This window comes from Heterodontus francisci, chromosome 22, assembly GCF_036365525.1.
Source record: "Heterodontus francisci isolate sHetFra1 chromosome 22, sHetFra1.hap1, whole genome shotgun sequence".
Taxonomy (NCBI): domain Eukaryota; kingdom Metazoa; phylum Chordata; class Chondrichthyes; order Heterodontiformes; family Heterodontidae; genus Heterodontus; species Heterodontus francisci.
The window spans coordinates 74,245,002-74,263,281 of NC_090392.1; the positions used below are offsets into that span (position 1 = coordinate 74,245,002).

Below are 18,280 nucleotides of genomic sequence, written 5' to 3' on the forward strand. Positions count from 1 at the left end.
ATACAGGAGAGCTTTTTGAGCCAGTACGTAGAAAGTCCTACAAGAGAATGGGCAGTACTGGACCTAATCCTAGGGAATGAAGCTGAACAAGTGGTAAAAGTGTCAGTGGGGGTGCATTTCGGGGATAGTGAACATAACTCTGTAAAATTTAAGGTAGTTCTGGAAAAGGACAAAGATGGGCTGGAAATAAAGGTACTGAATTAGGGGAAGGCCAATTTCAATATAATAAAACTGGATCTGGCCAGAGTGGATTGGGTGCAGCTACTTGTAGGAAAGTCTACATCAGTCTAGTGGGAGTCATTCTAAGAGGAAATAGTGAGGGTTCAGAGCCAACACGTATCCGTTAAGGTGAACGGTAGGACCAACAAGTTCAGGGAACCCTGGATGTCAAGGGATATAGAGGATTGGATCAGAGAAAAAAAAGGCTTATGACAGATTCGGAGTGCTGTAAACAGCACAGACACTAGAGGTGTATAGAAGGAATGGGGGGGGGGGGGGGTACTAAAAAAAGTAATTAGGAGAGCGAAGAGGGGACATGAGAAAACACTGGTGGGCAAGATAAAGGAAAATCCTAAGACATTTTATAAGTATATTAAGGGCAAGAGGATAACCAGGGAAAGAGTGGGGCCCATTAGGGACCAAAGTGGTAATCTGTGTGTGGAGCCGGATGACATAGGTGAGGTTTTAAATAATTACTTTGCATCTGTGTTCACTGTGGAGAAGGACAATGTAGGTGTAGAGATCAGGGAGGGGGACTGTGATATACTTGAACATATTAGCATTGAAAGGGAGGAATTATTAGCTGTTTTAGTGGGCTTAAAAGTGGATAAATCCCCAGGCCCAGGTGAGATGTATCCCAGGCTGTTATGTGAGGCAAGGGAGGAGATAGCAGGGGCTCTGACACAAATTTTCAAATCCTCTCTGGCCACAGGAGAGGTACCAGAGGACTGGAGGACAGCGAATGTGGTGCCATGATTCAAGAAGGGTAGCAGGGATAAACCAGGCAATTACAGGCCGGTGAGTCTAACATCAGTGGTTGGGAAAATATTGGAAAATATTTTGAGGAACAGGATTAATCTCCACTTGAAGAGGCAGGGATTCATCAAGGATAGTCAGCATGGCTTTGTCAGGGGGAGAGCGTGTCTAACTAATGATCGAATATTTCGAGGCGGTGACCAGATGTGTAGATGAGGGTAAAGCAGTTGATGTAGTCTGCATGGACTTCGGTAAGGCTTTTGGTAAAGTCCCGCATGGGAAATTGGTTAAGAAGGTAAGAGCCCATGGGATCTAGGGCAATTTGGCAAAGTGGATCAAAAATTGCCTTAGTGGCAGGAGGCAGAGGGTGATGGTCCAGGGTTGTTTTTGTGAGTGGAGGCCTGTGACCAGTGGTGTACCACAGGGATCTGTGCTGGGAACCTTGCTGTTTGTAGTGTACATTAATGATTTAGACCTGAATATTGGAGGTATGATAAGTACGTTTGCAGATGATACAAAAATTGGTGGTGTCGTAAATAGTGAGGTGGAAAGCCTTAGATTACAGGAGATATCGATGGGCTGGTAAGATGGGCAGAGCAGTGGCAAATGGAATTTAATCCGGAGATGTGTGAGGTGATGCATTTTGGGAGGACTAACAAGGCAAGGGAATGGTAGGACCCTAGGAAGTACAGAAGGTCAGAGGGACCTTGGTATACTTGTCCATTGATCACTGAAGGCAGCAGTACAGGTAGATAAGGTGGTTAGGAAGGCATATGGGATACTTGCCTTTATCAGTAGAGGCAAAGAATATAAGAGCAGGGAGGTTATGATGGAGCTGTATAAAACGCTAGTTAGGCCACAACTGGAGTGATGTGTACAGTTCAGGGCACCACACTATAGAAAGGATGTGATTACACTGGAGAGGGTGCAGAGGAGATTCACCAGGATGTTGCCTGGGCTGGAGCATTTCAGCTATGAAGAGAGACTGAAAAGGCTAGGGCTGTTTTCCTTAGAACAGGGAAGGTTGAGGGTGGACATGATTGAGGTATACAAAATTATGAGGGGCATTGATAGATTAGATAGGAAGAAACTTTTTTCCCTTAGCGATGGGGTCAATAACCAGGGGGCATAGATTTAAGGTAAGGTGCAGGAGGTTTAGAGGGGATTTAAGGTAAAAGTTTTTCATCCACAGGGTGGTTGGAATCTGGAACACACTGCCTGAAGAGGTGGTAGTGGCAGGAACCCTCACAGCAGTTAAGAAGTATTTAGATGAGTACTTGAAACGTCATAGCCTACAAGGCTACGGGCCAAGTGCTGGAAAATGGGATTCGAATAGTTGGGTGCTTGATGGCCGGCACGGACACGATGGGCCGAAGGGCCTGTTTCTGTGCTGTATAACTTTATAACTCTATGAGTTGAATGGCAGATAAAGGCTTTCTATAAGAAGCCTCCAAGGTAGCTAAGGACAAATCTGCAAGGATTCCACTTTCAATATCCTGCATTCTCTGCTGGAAAATGTATATGTTCTGAAGACAGGATCGCACTTAGCTGTGATGCCACCCGTTGGTAAATATCTGCTGACACCTCAAACATAATGACTCGCCATGAGTGAGGTATTGGAGTGTGACTGGCATGTGTGAATTGTATCCCAACAAGGAGGAAAAGCCTGCATGATTAAAAGGAAGGGGAGAAAATTAACAAGAAAAGGGAAGAAAATTTAATATAAAACAGAAATAGATGGAAGACAGAACTATGATGATAATTCACTGTAACCACTTGGTTTTGAGACACAATCCTGAAATCACAACTATCTTTCACTGGCTACCAGGCTAAAACAGAAGAAAGATGGAGATGGTGCATTTGAACCTTTTCACATTAGATGGATCAAAATACTGGGCTGGATTTTGTTCTCCCCCAGGTGTTAGGGTTCGTGGCTGGTGGGGGGGGGGGGGCTGAAGATGTCTCCGGCACAGACAGCTGACGCCATTGCTGGGGACGAACAGCCAGCACTCTCCATGTGATCGGAGGTGGGGCGGGGCAGGGGGGGGTCCTACCCCAGCTATTTAAATGAGCCGTCGCACGGTAGATTGCAGCAGCTCCGCAACTGCGGGCTGTTTTTTTTCGCCCACCACCAACATCGGCAGCGGCACAGAAGATTAGAAGATTCAGCGCATTGTCCTAGACACTTCCAGAGTCTTTTACTGGTCATTAATCAGTCCATTTAATGTTGGATCATTCATCTGCTTGATTCCTTATTATGCTTGGCATTTATAGTCAATTTCAACTTACAATTATAAAGGCAAAATAAAATTAGCCTTCTGTATACACCAAAGATTCTATTACCCTGAATGTGGCAGAGCTTCCTAGAGAACTCTTCATCAATCCCCCAGTAGTTCCAGATGTATTGCCCAATGAACCATAGAGTGTACTTGCTGGAAACTCCCCAAGGCCACGTAGGGGAGCAAGGCCTCCCTGAGGTGCCTGGACAAGAGTTGGTGGTAAACTCAGTGCCTGAGAAAAGACAGAGATAAAAATACGGGTCACAATGTTGCAACAATTTTAATAGCACAAATTGACTTGTGGTGGCTTATAAAACAATTTACTTTGTGAAGTATACTGCCTGGCAAACAGGAATTAAAGCAAGAATGTTGTTAAACAAAATGGCATTCCTTCTTACTTCCATGGAAGATTTGTGTGTTAATCCCGTAACGACCCAGGAGAGGATTTTTCCCTCTTTTTTTTTAACCTTTGAATTTCTTTGCCTGAACCTGAAGGCGCTAACTTTAGCTGTGATACAATTCCAAGTGCGCAGTCCAATTTTCGAGACCCCATCCCAGTCCCCGTTACTGACAGGGAGCAGAGACAGTGAATGTTACAAGGCTATCCAACCACATGGGAAAATCACAGCAAAACCTGATTTGGCCTTTAATAATTAATACTGCAACTTCAGCACTGAAATAGAATTCGGAGATTGGGTTCTGGCCTGAGGACTGAGTGGGAAACCTCCAGAGCAGCCCGTCTCATTGCTTGGCACTGCATGGGGTAACAACTCTAGTGCTGTATCAAATCAAGCCTAAGAGTTCTTGAGGGGTCTGTTGGATCTCCCAGACACTTCAATGAAGCTATTGCTTATTTAGCATTTGCGTGATCCTATCCATACTCTCAACATGTTTTTCCAGTCACTGAGTCAAAATCCTGGAACTCCCTTCCAAACAGCACTGTGGGAGTACCTATCCCACATGGCTCACCACCACCTTCACAAGGGCAATTAGGGATGGGCAATAAATGCTGGCCTAGCCAGCAACACCAACATCCCATGAATAAAATAAAAATTCAACGTACAGAATTGGAGCTCTGCACACGTGCAGATGCCTATCCTGAATTCCAGAGTCTGAATTGAAGCTTGACAGTATATATAAGGTGCGTTGGCTGTAAAATTTGCACAGTACCTACCACTCTGCGATCAGTAACGAGGGTATAATTAATAAAACTCAAATGTTAACTCATCTGTTCTCTCTACTGACCTGCTGAGTGATTCCAGTATTTTCTGCTGTTTTTGGATTTCTGGAACCTGCAATTTTTTTTTAAACAACTTTTTATTATGAAATGGAAAACTGACAGGAAACATTGAAGCATGTGCATAAATAAGAGCCATTTTTGCTTTGAGAGTGTAGTTATGTAGTCCACACACAGGATGTTCACTCATGCGACAGATTAATGGCCTCAATTTTTAATCTTTGCAAATGTTAATCTGCTAATTGATCATCTAAATGGGTCACTTCAGCACCTCATTATTCACAAACTAACAGTCAGGTATGCTCGTATAAACTTCTTTTATGGTGCTTCAGATCTGTACTTTTTTTCTTTGGTCTCCATTTTAAAGGCATTTTCTTTCCTTCCCCTCCAGGCCATCACAACCCCCACTACTGACAGGAATGATGGGGTAAGAAGGAACCATACTCCCAATTCTCCTTGGCTGCCTCTCCTTAAGTCTGCACAATTAGCTTCTTATGTTGCTCCTTTGAGAAGAAACTCTAGGCCTTGGTCTACAGCTCAAGGAAGATCTAGAATTCATTGTGTGGATATAAACCCATATGCTATTAAATTCGCCCAACACACTGGAATATTTACTTACTATCAAATCAGTACTTAACAATTGCCTCCTACGTATGCCCTCTGCCCCCACCAAAGATATTGGCTTCTAGCTGGCGTAACTTCCCAATTGCACCAGGTAGCATTTGGTACCTTGACCCAAAGGCCATTCATGTGGAACCTTCACAGCAAGCAGCGGCAAGCTAACACAGGGAAAAGGAGAATTACAGCTAAACCTGATCATGATTTTATCTAACATACACACATTTCTAGCTGGATAGGAGTCAACAGCAGAATTGCTCCTCAATTTCCTTCTCCCTTATCTGAGTAACTGATGCTAATTACAGGACACAAGCCCCTCCATTGCCTCAGCAGAGACGAGATACCTTAGCACAGACAGGGACTGAACTTGAGCTTTTATGGGTCTATGTGGCTCAACTACAACTTGGGTTAACTTGCTTAGTCACTGGGGTTGGGGGGGGGGGGGTGTGGAGGGAAAGTAGAATTTTCCAATAGATTAATGCATTGCAGCATATTTTTCAAGCACTCCTTGCAATTGTATAATGCAAATAAATGCATGCAAGTTGTGTAGCAAGAGATGGAGTTACAAGGTTTGATCATTAATTACAAAATAGGCAATGTACTACTTAGAGCTGAACATCCAGTCAATCCATTAAAATACTGCAGTAAAACATTTGTGATAGACTTTTTGAAATTTGTCTTATTATACGTTGAACAGTGTAATTACCCATTAATTTACTACTGTTATAACCTCAGCAGAGATCACTAACTTTAAAATAAGAGATATAAACTTCCCAGTGACTGAGTAAAGAATTACATGACATGATTACACATTAAGACTTTTACTATAACTAAACAAAAAAATCGACATTTAACTAAACAGTACTTAGTAGGTAGCTAATACACTAAATTACAGAGAAAGGTATTTCCTATTAACTTAACACACTTGAAAACCCCACACCACATTTATACATTACACAGTGTTCTTAGCAGAAAAGGTATCTTCACAGTTACAAATCCCAAACTACTTCCAGCTGCAATGGGTTGAATTTCCCAGTGCCCTTCTGAAAGCCAATGTCCTCTTCGTTTACTTCTTCTGAGCACATTCGACTGTCTTCCATTAATAAGGCAATCTCTGGTGACCCCGTTGGTCTTTTCTTCTTCACAACCTCAAGCCTTCAAACTGGGTTCAAATCTTAGCAGCCTTTTGCTGGATCAGTGATCTGACAGCAGCTGTCTCCCCAGAGAACAGCCCACTGGTGTCTCTCCCTATCTTTTGAGGCTGCACAGCTGGTCTTCCTTTCAGCCCCAGACCTAGGAAAATTTACCTAGATCAAAACTTAACTGTCATTTGCCTTTAACAATTCTCAGAGACCATGGGCTGGATTTTACGCCGGGCGGACGGGAGCTGGCCACCGACATAAAAGTCAGTGGCGAGCCCGCTTCCGCCCAGCCCGGGGATCCGACCTGCATTTTACAGGTCCCCAGGCTTTAATTGTTCCGAGGTGGGACTTTCACCTGCTTGAGGAAGTTCCGCCTCATTCAGCTGCCAGCCAATCATCGGGCCAGCAGCACCACTGGGAGTGATGGCCACTTTTGGGACTACAGCCCAGCCGTGGACATGGAGCCAGGAATCCAGGTACAGGAAGATAGGAACAGGAGTAGGCCATTCAGCCCCTTGAGCCTGTCCCGCCACTCAATGAGACCATGACTGATCCGCGGCCTAACTCCATATACCTGCCTTTGGCCCATAATCCCTTAATATCTTTGTTTAACAAAAATCTATCTATCTCAGATTTAAAATTAACAATTGTTCTACCTTCAACTGCTGTTTGTGGGAGAGAGTTCCAAACCTCTACCACGCTTTGTATGAGAAGTGCTTCCTAACATTTCTCCTGACGGTCTGGCCCTAATTTTTAGACTATGCCCCCTAGTTTTAGAATCTCCAACCAGTGGAAATAGTTCATCTTTATCTAGCCTGTCTTTTCCTGTTAGTTAGGGTTCCAGGTAAGTTGGGGTTGCCTTGCTGGGCTAATTGGTCATGGCCCGGCGAGGCAAGGATAGTCGTTTTGGGGGGGGGGGGGGGGGGGAGAAGAACATCTCGGGTCCTGGGGGGTGGTTGGGAAAGCGGGGGTGGACCTCAATCGGGCACCCTGTGCCCGTCTGTCTGCACACCACCCCCCACCCCCCCACCCCCCCACCCCGACAGGCCGCCAGGTTTCACTGGGCAGCCTTTCACATCTCCTGGATGCCCACTTGCCACGGGCAAAATCCCCATGGAGGTGGGCGAAGGCCCTTAAATGGCCACTTAACAGCCTTACTTGGCCTGGGGCGGGAAGCCAGTTTCTCCCCCACCCCGGCCTACGTAAAGCGGGTTGGGAAGGCCTCCCGGAGCCTTCCGCTCAACTTTATGCCACCCCCCCATTCGGCTCGCTGGGGTGGCGTAAAATTCCAGCCCACAAGTCTGACCATAGCAAAACCACTTGAACGTTCCTTTGTTTCCAGATGTTAAAAATTGCAATTCAAATCTGCATTTTAGAGCCCCTGGCTCCCTGTTTACAATCTGAGACTCTGGGAGAGCGAAACCCATTATCCTTTAGGTGTTACAACCATGCATCCCTGCTTTCAAACGGGTCTTTGATCTGGGTTCCTTGTTCTTATGGTAACCAAGACCCCTAGCTTGTCTCTGGGCAGATTTTGGGAGGTCAAATGTTTCCTCTGTTGTGATTTTGCTTTAACTGCTTGAATCCTCCGTAACATACTGCTGAATATGTAAATAGTTTAGTATACATCATCACAGGAAGTGATACAAGCTAATGTGATATAGTAGTTGGAGCAGTGTTAGTCAGCGGGTAGCACGTGTATCTCAGAGCTCTCTTATAATTCTGTTATTCTGTAATAAAGAACCTTTGTTTAACTTACCAATCATCCTGCTAGTGTTTGATAAGTTTGTATTGAGAATCCAATAACACAACATCCTACTAATGTCCATTTTACACTGCATTAAAGATCACAGTTTTTAAAACATAACCATACTACAAAGTCCAGCATTCATAACACTGGTTCCTGCAATCTTGCAGCAGTAATACTGCAAATTTAATTTGCACATTAGGATATGATTATGATTCAGGTAAATGAAGCTGGACATTGATGTTGGCATGACAACTGCAAGCATTAGAAAAAAAAAAGCTTAAAAAATATATCCCTTAGACAATAAAGGGTGACTTAATTTTATGATTCAACGTAATGTTTTAAATATGTGGATGCTCATCCTCTGATTGGAGTTAGCTGGCCTCACTCACGGGAGGAGGCAATAGGGATGCTGTAACTGGCCTCATTCCTTTTGGATTGATGGGGAAGGACACTAGCCAGACAGTAACAATCCAGCTCAATATTCAGTGTCACAACTATAAAGTGCAGTGCTAGAGGAGTGCATCATCAGGTTTTGCTGTTGTGCCTTCCTTGCTGGAATTCTCTAATGGCATTTGATGCCTGGGTTTATATACGAAAAAAATGCAACTTGGGCGAGAACCAGGAACCAGCACTTTGAAGGGAGAAAATGAGGAGTAAAAAGTGGAAAACATTCCGATAAAGTTCCTCTTCTCCCCTCCTCTCCTGAAGACATTGACTCTTAAGAAATTGGCGGGCAGGAAAAATCCAGCTGGTCCATCAAGACTGTCTCACATCTTGATGGCCAGAGCATCATGACTTTTGTTTCAATACAATTCAATGGGCACCAAAAGCCCTCCAGCCTCCTATTTAAGTTCTTCAAAACAAGAGCCACAGATGAGCGAGGTCATTCAGCCCATCTGGCACATATATCTACATCTCTCCTCCCAATCACAGCATCTAAGTGCGTCTTCCAGAATTTTGCCTCGAATACCTTACCCAGAATGTCATTCCAGCCCTTCCTGTCATCAGCCCTGAACGTGCCTCTTACAATTTTTTTCCCCCTTTGCCCTGCAATAGTGATACAACTTTAAATAGTGCTCTGGTGTAACTATTTTGATTTCACTTACTATTTTATATCCCTATAGAGTGTTTTCACGTATAGTCCAAGACAGATGCACTTTCTAGGAAGGATCATTGTCTGTCAGTCAGGTGCAGGAATACTGGCTGATTTATCCGCAGGGTCATGGAGGCCAACTGGATTACCCCAAAGACTGCCCCTTGCTGAGATGCCCACAGTTTGAAACTGAGCCTGGGACCTCCTGGTCTCCTTGGCTTACTGATACAGGCATCACTTTTGTCCAGTAGCTTGGCTATCAGGGGAGCTACAAGGCTAGAAATTACCACTGACAACAACAGCTGACAAAGACATAATGCGCTTGCATGATGTTGGCACAGGATTTCACAATCCACAAAGGTGTTTGTCTATTCAAAATAACGTATAGAGGAATGTAGTTAATTAAGGTTTTGCCAACAGTAATTTCTAAACTACAGTCTCATTGCTTAGTTTATAAAATTATAAATCACTCAAACTTTGTTGTTTCATTTTATGACTGGAGCACTCCTGAGAGATTAGTTCCTTGTTACTCGGTACTTCCTATATATTGGGCTGCATTAAACTCAGTGTTTGTATTCACAAGTCCGAGAGCAGTAGAGTACAATGTCATATGTACATATATATTACATACTATATATATTAAAATATGCTGAGATTCGAGCACTAGTCTGATTCAGCTGGCCTCAGTTGAAGTGGCAAAAGGAGTGCAACAATTGCAGAAGTCCTGCACACTGACTGTAGGTGTGTTTCTGTCATACACTTTCTTGATTAATTCTGAATCTCATCTTCACAGCAAATATTAAATCACACATGAACCAAACTAGGTCATATATAGTGAGGACTCTGGAAACCAAGAGCTTCCCAGAGCCTGCCAGACCTAGCAAGGTCCTTACATATTTTAGTAAAATTGTATGGCACAATTTTGAGAGTTAGCTTCTAATATTTAAGATCTGAACAGCAATTTTTTGTTAAATAGTTTTGAAGTTAAAAAGTTAAGTCCATCTGGTAAGGTGCATGTTCCCCAAATTTAGACTCCTGATGATGGAGGGCAGTGGTGGATTAAGTGAACAACTTCACAGTCTGGGTTTTCAGTGTAAAAATCAAGCATTACAAGATCATGGGTAGCATTGGCCAAACATAGAGTCAGGGAAGCACCTACTATGATGCTGTAAATTCCATTTCCTACACCAGATCTATTTGTGGCCCTCTCCAAGTGAGATTGCCATTGCAAACAGTTTTCTGTGAAGTGGGTTGAGCCTGCCCAAACTCATTTGACACAGGAGTCTTACAACCACCTGGAGAAGAGACTTCAATTCCATCAGTCTGGCTAGATTCAAATTCGGACCCCAGAGACACCCCGACCTCACTTGCAGCATCACTGAAGCAACTGACTTTTTGTAATATTCAAACTGCAACACTATTATTTTAGAAATGACTTACTGAGTTACATTAAACTCAATTAGAAGTTTCTCCTTTGTACATGCAAATGCTTTATTTGGTGAATTATCCAAATGAGGTCTGAAGATTTGCTCAGCTAAAATTAGCAATTCAAAACATTCTAATTTTTATTAAAATATAAAGTTTACCTGGTGGAGAGACTGACACTTCAATCCTCTGCAAAAGTGGAAGGAAACATGTTCACAACATTCAAATATGCAATGCCCCATGTTAGTCATATTTTAAGCAGGAACAGCTAAAGATAGTCACAACACCCCCCAGCGTAAAGTTAAAAAAAACACGAGTCTACTCTCACATATTGGATAGCAGTCAGCCCCACAGAGGCCCTCTACAATCGGGGAATGGTGACTGACCAAGGATATCACAAAGTTGTGAAAAATAAAATGCTGGGAAGAGCAGAGAGAAAAAGTTTATTTATTATAACAAATTGAATTCAATTAAAGTCAAATACACAAATATGTGATTCCATTCAGAGTACCAATACTTTAACCTTTCAGCAACTAAGACATTTGTTATATATTCTATTTATACATATGGACTTACTAAAGGTTAATATTTAGTAAAATGTGGAACTGCTTAACACAAAGAGGGTTATCAAACATGCCATCTCTATCCATGGTGTTCGCTGTAGAGCTCATATGATGCAAGCAAGTTCTTGCTGCTGATAGGTTAGTTCAATTCCCTTTATTAAAACACATCACTGTGCTTCTGCCGTCAAATGATAGAAATATAAGGCAAGCAGCACGAAAGCATCTTGTAATGTGAGTGTACACTAGAGTGCCATTTAAAAAAAAATCTCTGAAAACTAAGTAGTGAAGAGAATTGTTTTGTGGAAAAATATAGCAGATTTTCAAACAAAATATATGCTTCATATGAAAGCAGGCTGGGACATATGGCATTTGGGGGACGTGAGCAGATGAAGAAGGATCGCTCTCGCACTTTGTCCTAAACTCTCAATCGGCCGAGGGTCCCAAATTGCTGTGCAATGCAGCAAGGTACTTATTATTAGACATATTGCATCAGCTTTGTGGCTTACCATTTATGAAGCAGCACAGCGAGTCAGTTTCAGTGCCTAGACTGGAAGATTAATGCTGTCTGATGATGCTGCACTAATGAAGCCTAATCAAGCTGAAATTTTAATTTATGCTGATAATACAGATAATTTTCCAGCACTGAAAATATTTTCTATAGACAAGATTCTGATTATTTTATTTCAACACTCTCACAATGATTAAACAGCACAATAATTTTTTTTTATTAATAAACATATTTCTCCACTGTGCAATTAAGACAATATAGCTTTTGTGTTGTATATGTGCTGGCATATGGAAAGGATTTTACAGCATGACTGATATTTAAATATCAATCATCTTGTCAGAGATCAGTATACTGGGTTAATCCCCAATTTTATTCCCAAACTCCAGGTTTACAGACAAGAATTCCATGTATTTATAAGATTTAGTTCAGAGGAGAATTAAAAAAGTAATCTATGCACAGCATCATCTGAATGCATCTGTAAAGCATTCAGTCACTTAAATTGCTGCGATATTGAGTATTGGTGCAGAGAAATAAACACAAACTGGATATAACTCCTTAATCCATAATAATTTCCTGCAACATGGACTTCTTTAATGGGGCTTCTGTTCTTTATTGCACCGTTGGAGCCTGTATCAGGAACTAACCAGAACTGTGATTGCTTCCCCATATACTTTGCTACAATAGAGCAAATGTGAAAATTTTATTTTTCGGAACATTCTTCCTGTTTAATTTTTGTACTTTCTCAACACTCGCTTGGTAAATGAACCATCCACTGTTATACAAAGCCATACAGACCAGGAAACTCCCAAGTTCCAGTTAGATGACAGCACTACAGAGGAGGAAATTAAAACAAAAAAAAAAAAATCAGTTCCTGACTGCTATTCAGTGACCAATACTAGGAAATGCATTTATGTGGGTGTCAGTCTTGTGTCCTATTATCTCTGCCAAACACCTTGCTTACGTTTGCTGTTTCCATAAACATGCAGAGCCACTTGCGGACTGAAATCTGTATCTTTATTCCCCTTCAGGTTTGTATAGTCCGGGACTGGGTTAGCATAGCTCTAACATTTCAGCATTACAGGTGGAAAATTGGTTCCTGAAAAATGGTTAGGAAGTTCACCTAATTTTTCTGAATATTGAAAACTACCATCTCTCCCTAGTGTACATGCTAAAACTACTTCCCCAGATTTATTTATAGATTAAAAATAATAAAGGAACAGAAAGGTCAATAATATGTTAACAGTAAAGCAAATTTATTTTGCATAAAAGTACAAGTGTCCGTAGTTCTTATAACATCTCTCGGTTTGTAGAAATATAGACCTAGAAAATGGATCACATGCACTGTGCATGCTGGGGTCAGTATTCTCAGGCACTTTAAATACAGCTAGCCTTCCTAATTCTCCTCTATCAATTTTGAGCCCATCCTGTATCCTAACTACCTCCTCTTTCACCATTTCTTTGGCAGCATCTTCTTCTTTGGTAAAGACAGATGCAAAGTGCTCATTTAGTATCTCAGCCATACCCGCTACCTCCAGGCGTAGGTCTCATTTTTGGTCCCTAACCGGCCCTATTCTTCCTCTGACTACCTTTTTACTAAATTATATGCCTATATAAGACTTTTGGATTCCCTTTCATCTTAGCTTTTCCCCACCATTGGCAGCTATGCCTGCAACCATTTAGGCTCGAAGCTCTTAACCTGCCTCTCTGCATCTCTCCACTTAAATGCTATCTCTTTGACAAAGCTTTTAGTCACCCCTCCTCTAACATCACTTCCTTTAGCCTCTGTCAATTTTGTCCGTTAACGCTTCTATGAAGCGCCATGAGATATTTTCCTACATTAGAAAGCACTATATAAATACAAGTTGTACCGGCCAGCTATATACTAATGACACAAAACAAAGGAAATATTGCATAGACATGGCAGAGACACAGCTGGTTGACACAATTTGAATTTGGATTTAACGCATCAAAAGTTATATAAAACAATGATTTTTATTTTTATTAGGCGCAATTGAGCTCAGCTGTAATGCTGTTCCCTCCCTACCACCAGCATGATTAAATAACCTGCCAACATTCATCTCCAAAGTTCTCAAATGATGAATGACTGTGGGAGGCGGGTGGAGGTGGCGGTGAAGAGAAGAAAACAAAAGAATGGAGAGTCATTCCAGGTGTTATGCCATATTTCCCTATTTCTGTTGGGGCAGAGTGGAGGAAGGTCCCCTGCTCATCCTCTCAACAGAACACAAGAGACCAGCAAAAAGAGACAGACCAAAATCAAGTACATTAAGCATGAAGTCCAGGTATGATTGGAGATACAAATATGTTTGATGGAGACCATCAAAATATAGTGGCTTTAATGAATGCTCTAATGCAGCCAGTACTGGAATATGAAGCCGTGATTAGAATATGCTGCTTTAAGTCAGTTTTGCAGCCCCCATCCCTTCTCCCTCCCCCATTTTAGTGTCAGAACTACAGTGAAGTGTTGTTAATTAAACCTGGAACATGGAAGCAGAATAGGAAATTTATAACTATTTACATCTCTTTCATTGTAATTGCAGTGAGTCCATCGTAATTAAGAAATCATAGCGAGTCTGCCAGGGAGATACGAAGAATCCAACAAGAATTACATTTCCTCATCACAAGGGCATTTGCTCCAGCAACCCTTATAGGAGGATTATGAAGTTATCTGTTTTTGCATGGTTAAAATTAATAATATTTCACCAAGAACCTATTCCAGTACAATACCCCTTTCAGCATTCTAAACTCGCATCATATTTACATACTAATTTCATTCAAGCTGGTGACCATTTGGAATACTAACCATTTTGAAATTCAGCAACTGTGCTGAGACTCTGAATTGGCTGCGACTTAACATAACTAAACACAACAACTCACTGGAGCAGTTCTGGCAAAGGGTCAGCAGGTGAAACATTAATTCACTTATTCTCTCCAAATATGCTGACTGACCTACTGCATGTTTCCAACAGTTTCTGTTTCAGTTTTCCTGCAGATATTGTACAATTGTTTGCACGGAGCTGAAACATTCATGCACACTAGCTGGGAATTTGGACTTCCTTTGTGAGTAAAGGGAATGGACCATTATTTGGGACGGAAGATGAGTTATGGGTCAGGGGAGGCAATGGTCATTTCTCCTCAAAACCTCTCGATTTTGAAAAATGAAAATGGGCAGTAGAGACCAAGAAAACCCTAAAGGATTGTTGATCTCCACTCTTCGGTTAGGTGCCAATACCACAATGAACGCTTTAATCGAACGATTGCCTGATTGCATTATCATATGAATAGAACAGTAAGGAACCACTCCCTCCTGATTACAAACAATTAAGCCAATGAATAGGGTCATCTGCATCCCAGTTTACATGTGACTGCATTAACTTTGACCCTTTAACTCATTTTGTAACCAAGTGCAATTTCTCTTATGAATGGAATTTTTTCCCCCCTTTTTGGAGAGACCCAATATACTTTGGTATTACAAATAAAGGTTTGCGACGAGTCAAACGTTACATTCCTGACAAAGGAGCAAATTGCTATCTTCTTAAAATTCATGTGTTTCTTTTCTTGCTCCTAAAAAAACTAGATTTTGCGGTCAGCAGCAAATGAATGGTGCTTGCCAGTCATTACACTTGTCTACAGACTTTCTCTGGGCTTTTACAGTGTGATTTGCAGTAATTAAAGAGTTGAAACAGCATGACATCCTCTGTAGGGGATCTGGGATCTGTGTGAACAGGATAAGTAATGGTGTGCCTCCTCAACCAATCAGACTGAAGATGTCCTTACAGGGAGTCTAAACCAGAAAGTGTAGGCTGGAATATTTAATTCAATGCCAAATAATGTATAGGAAGAGAAAGCAGAGAAAGAAAGATTCAGAGATAAAAGAGAAAGATAAATCTCCAACAATAATTAAAATCTGAAAGAATGAGACTCCACAATCTTAAAAGTAAATTTTCATTGCCAAAGAGGCATTGTTTGGCAAGTAGCTAAGACTTACCACACTGTTAAAAATTCACTTACACTTGAATGGACAAGCCCTGACTTTTTCAGCCATGTTTAGTGGGTTTCTAGTGAGCAAGTACTGCAATTTTGTGCCCTTCATGTGCTTGAATGCTGCATCTCTCAACAAGATGCTTTCAGAATGAAGCTTCTGGAGATGCAGGGAAGCTAAGACAGCGGTTTCTTGATTTCTGCATTTTACTGCACATGTGCAAACTTTGAAAGCTGCTAAGTGATTTACTCCTTATTAATAGTGTTCGCTGACAGTCTCACCATTATTCTGACCACAAAATCTGGGCCATTATGCCTAAAAGGGGTAAAACTTAACAGCCTACCCCTGAAGTTAAAAAAAGGTTGTTGCACTGCTGAAGCTTTTCCACAAAGTGCCATTGGCAGATTCAAGGAGCTATCCGTGACCCAGTTTTTCACGCTGGCATATTCCAAGGTCCAAGACTATGTGCTGAGGGACACACTAAAGTCACAGCAAAGTCTCAATGGGAAAAGGCCACAGTTTAGGGCTCTCCTGCCAAAGTACTCTGAGGGGCTGGAACCTGTGTAAAACCCCCTCTGACTGCATGCATGAGAAAATATTTAATGTAATGTAACCTAACTAATTTGTATGGCAGTGTAAATTGTTGACATTGAACTGTAATGTAATGTATTTTTACAAAATTTCTGAAGTTTTTTTTGAAAAATAATTTAACTGTTTACAGCAAGAGATCATATTTACTTCAGTGGTGAAGAATCACTTTTGCACATCCCAATGTCATGAAAGGTGTTAAATAAATGCAAGATTGGTCTTGCTTTCTTTACAAAGTGTAACATTCTGGGACAGAGCAACATTTCTGAACCAACTTTCCTTTTTATTTGAATTCCTTGAACAAAGCAAAATACTGCAGATGCTGGTAATGTGAGATAAGAATAAAAAATTCTGGAACTGCCAAGCAGGATGGTTAGAACCTGCGGAGAGAGCAGATGTGAACAATGGGTCTACACACAAAATGTTAACTTGTTTCTTCCCACTGCAGGGCTACCTGACCTGCTGAGTGTTTCCAGCAGTTACACTTTTCGCTCCTCAATTTCGATACTGAATTCCTAAAGAACCGAACAAAAATGGAATCCTATTTTCAAATCTTCGAGTAGCACACAGCTTACAAGCATGGACCTGTGGTCAATCACATGTAAGCTTCCCTAATCAGCAGGCTGCTCGACTCCATTAAGTCAGGAAGCAGCACCATACAGAACAAAGCCACAGTGAATGAGAAAGTGAAGAATGACATAAATCAATGAGGTGTTGCACATCAATTCCTCACACTGCCTAACGTGAATGGCCTGCAGGCTAAGAGGAGGAGAAAATACATTAAAAGAAGAAACAACTTTGAAACAGCAAGATTCCCAGAAATGGAAAGGGAAAATTCTGGTTTCCATGTCTCTTTTGTTAAACTCAGTGCCTTTGGTTTTCTTCCAGTTCTGCTCCACTTATATATCCACCATAACAGTCTCTCATTCTTCAAAACGTGGAATGAAATGAAAGCTGAGGGTAGGACAGAAGAACAAACTGATGCCTTACTCAAAACAAACCTTCACTATTGTCAGCCTCATACAAATTCCTTCAAAACTTGCTTATTTCAGTGATCCATAAATTGACTATTGATTTTTAAAGTTGACAATGAGAAGGCTGGATCTAGTTCCTCAAGAACAGGTGGCTGAGCACAAAGCTAGCCCTGATTTGACACTAATTCGCACTTAATTTGCAACATCATTCAGAGGCAGTTGATTGTTGAGGGAAATGGAAAATATTGCACTGATGTGATAGGCATGCTCTTCTAAGGTGGGGCTGAGGCGCACTGAAGCACAGTAACGGGAGCATTTCATGCTGCCACTGGACACCTGAAGTAGTAGGAGTTTCACTCCTCTTCGCTGGCATCCCTAAACTTGGAAGCAATGTTCCCTCGAAGCTGCGTGCATGCGCAGCAGCACAGCTACCAAGAAGTTACCATGCAGGCCACGCACAAATCATCCCCTTTAAGATACCACGCATAGAAATTAAAAAAGTTACAGCACACTTAAATGGATTGGCTGCGCACAACAACAAAAAAATTAAAGGGGACTTTGATTAGAAGGGCTCAATATTCTTTAAAAAGTATCAGAAACTTTTCAAAAAGAAAACTAGAAATACCAGGATACCTGTTCAGCAGTTACAAATATAGGGTTTAGATTCTCAGTGTTCACTGCATATGTAATTGGAAAAATGAGAAACACATGTCATGTGATTATTTGCAGTGCTGTACCATATACACAATGTATTGAAAACATTACACACCAGCATGTGGCAACCATTAAGGCTCAATTTCTTATTATTCACAATATTTTTTTTTAAATTACAAGAGGAGTTTTGTTTTAGTTTGCAGTAATGTATTCAGCAAAATGAAATCAATAACTGCCAGCAGCTACAGTTAAAATCCAAACTGCTTCACTCTTCTGTGGCAGCCAATGGGAAATGCAGCCCTGTGAGTTTTTTGGGAAGTTGACAAAGCAACCCCTGCAAGAACATGCATTTTGGACATACTCCTGGCAAAGAGAATTACTGTGCTAATACTAGTCTGGTCTTCGCAGCACTTGGGAGACACAAGCAGCTAAATGAGATATCGTTGAGCAACAGATTTACTGATTACTGGCACT

The 18,280-nt window shown here is 41.5% G+C and overlaps 1 protein-coding gene across 7 annotated transcripts in view; it reads right to left on the reverse strand.

Moving 5' to 3' along the window:
* The window catches only part of LOC137381443 (centrosomal protein of 164 kDa-like), a 173,706-nt gene that overhangs the window by 111,093 nt on the left and 44,333 nt on the right, over positions 1–18,280 (reverse strand). For all 7 annotated transcript variants that reach the window (XM_068054036.1, XM_068054040.1, XM_068054037.1 and 4 more), the window contains one exon: positions 3,319–3,486. In XM_068054036.1, the coding sequence (XP_067910137.1) occupies positions 3,319–3,486 (168 nt within the window). The remainder of the gene's footprint in view (positions 1–3,318; positions 3,487–18,280) is intronic.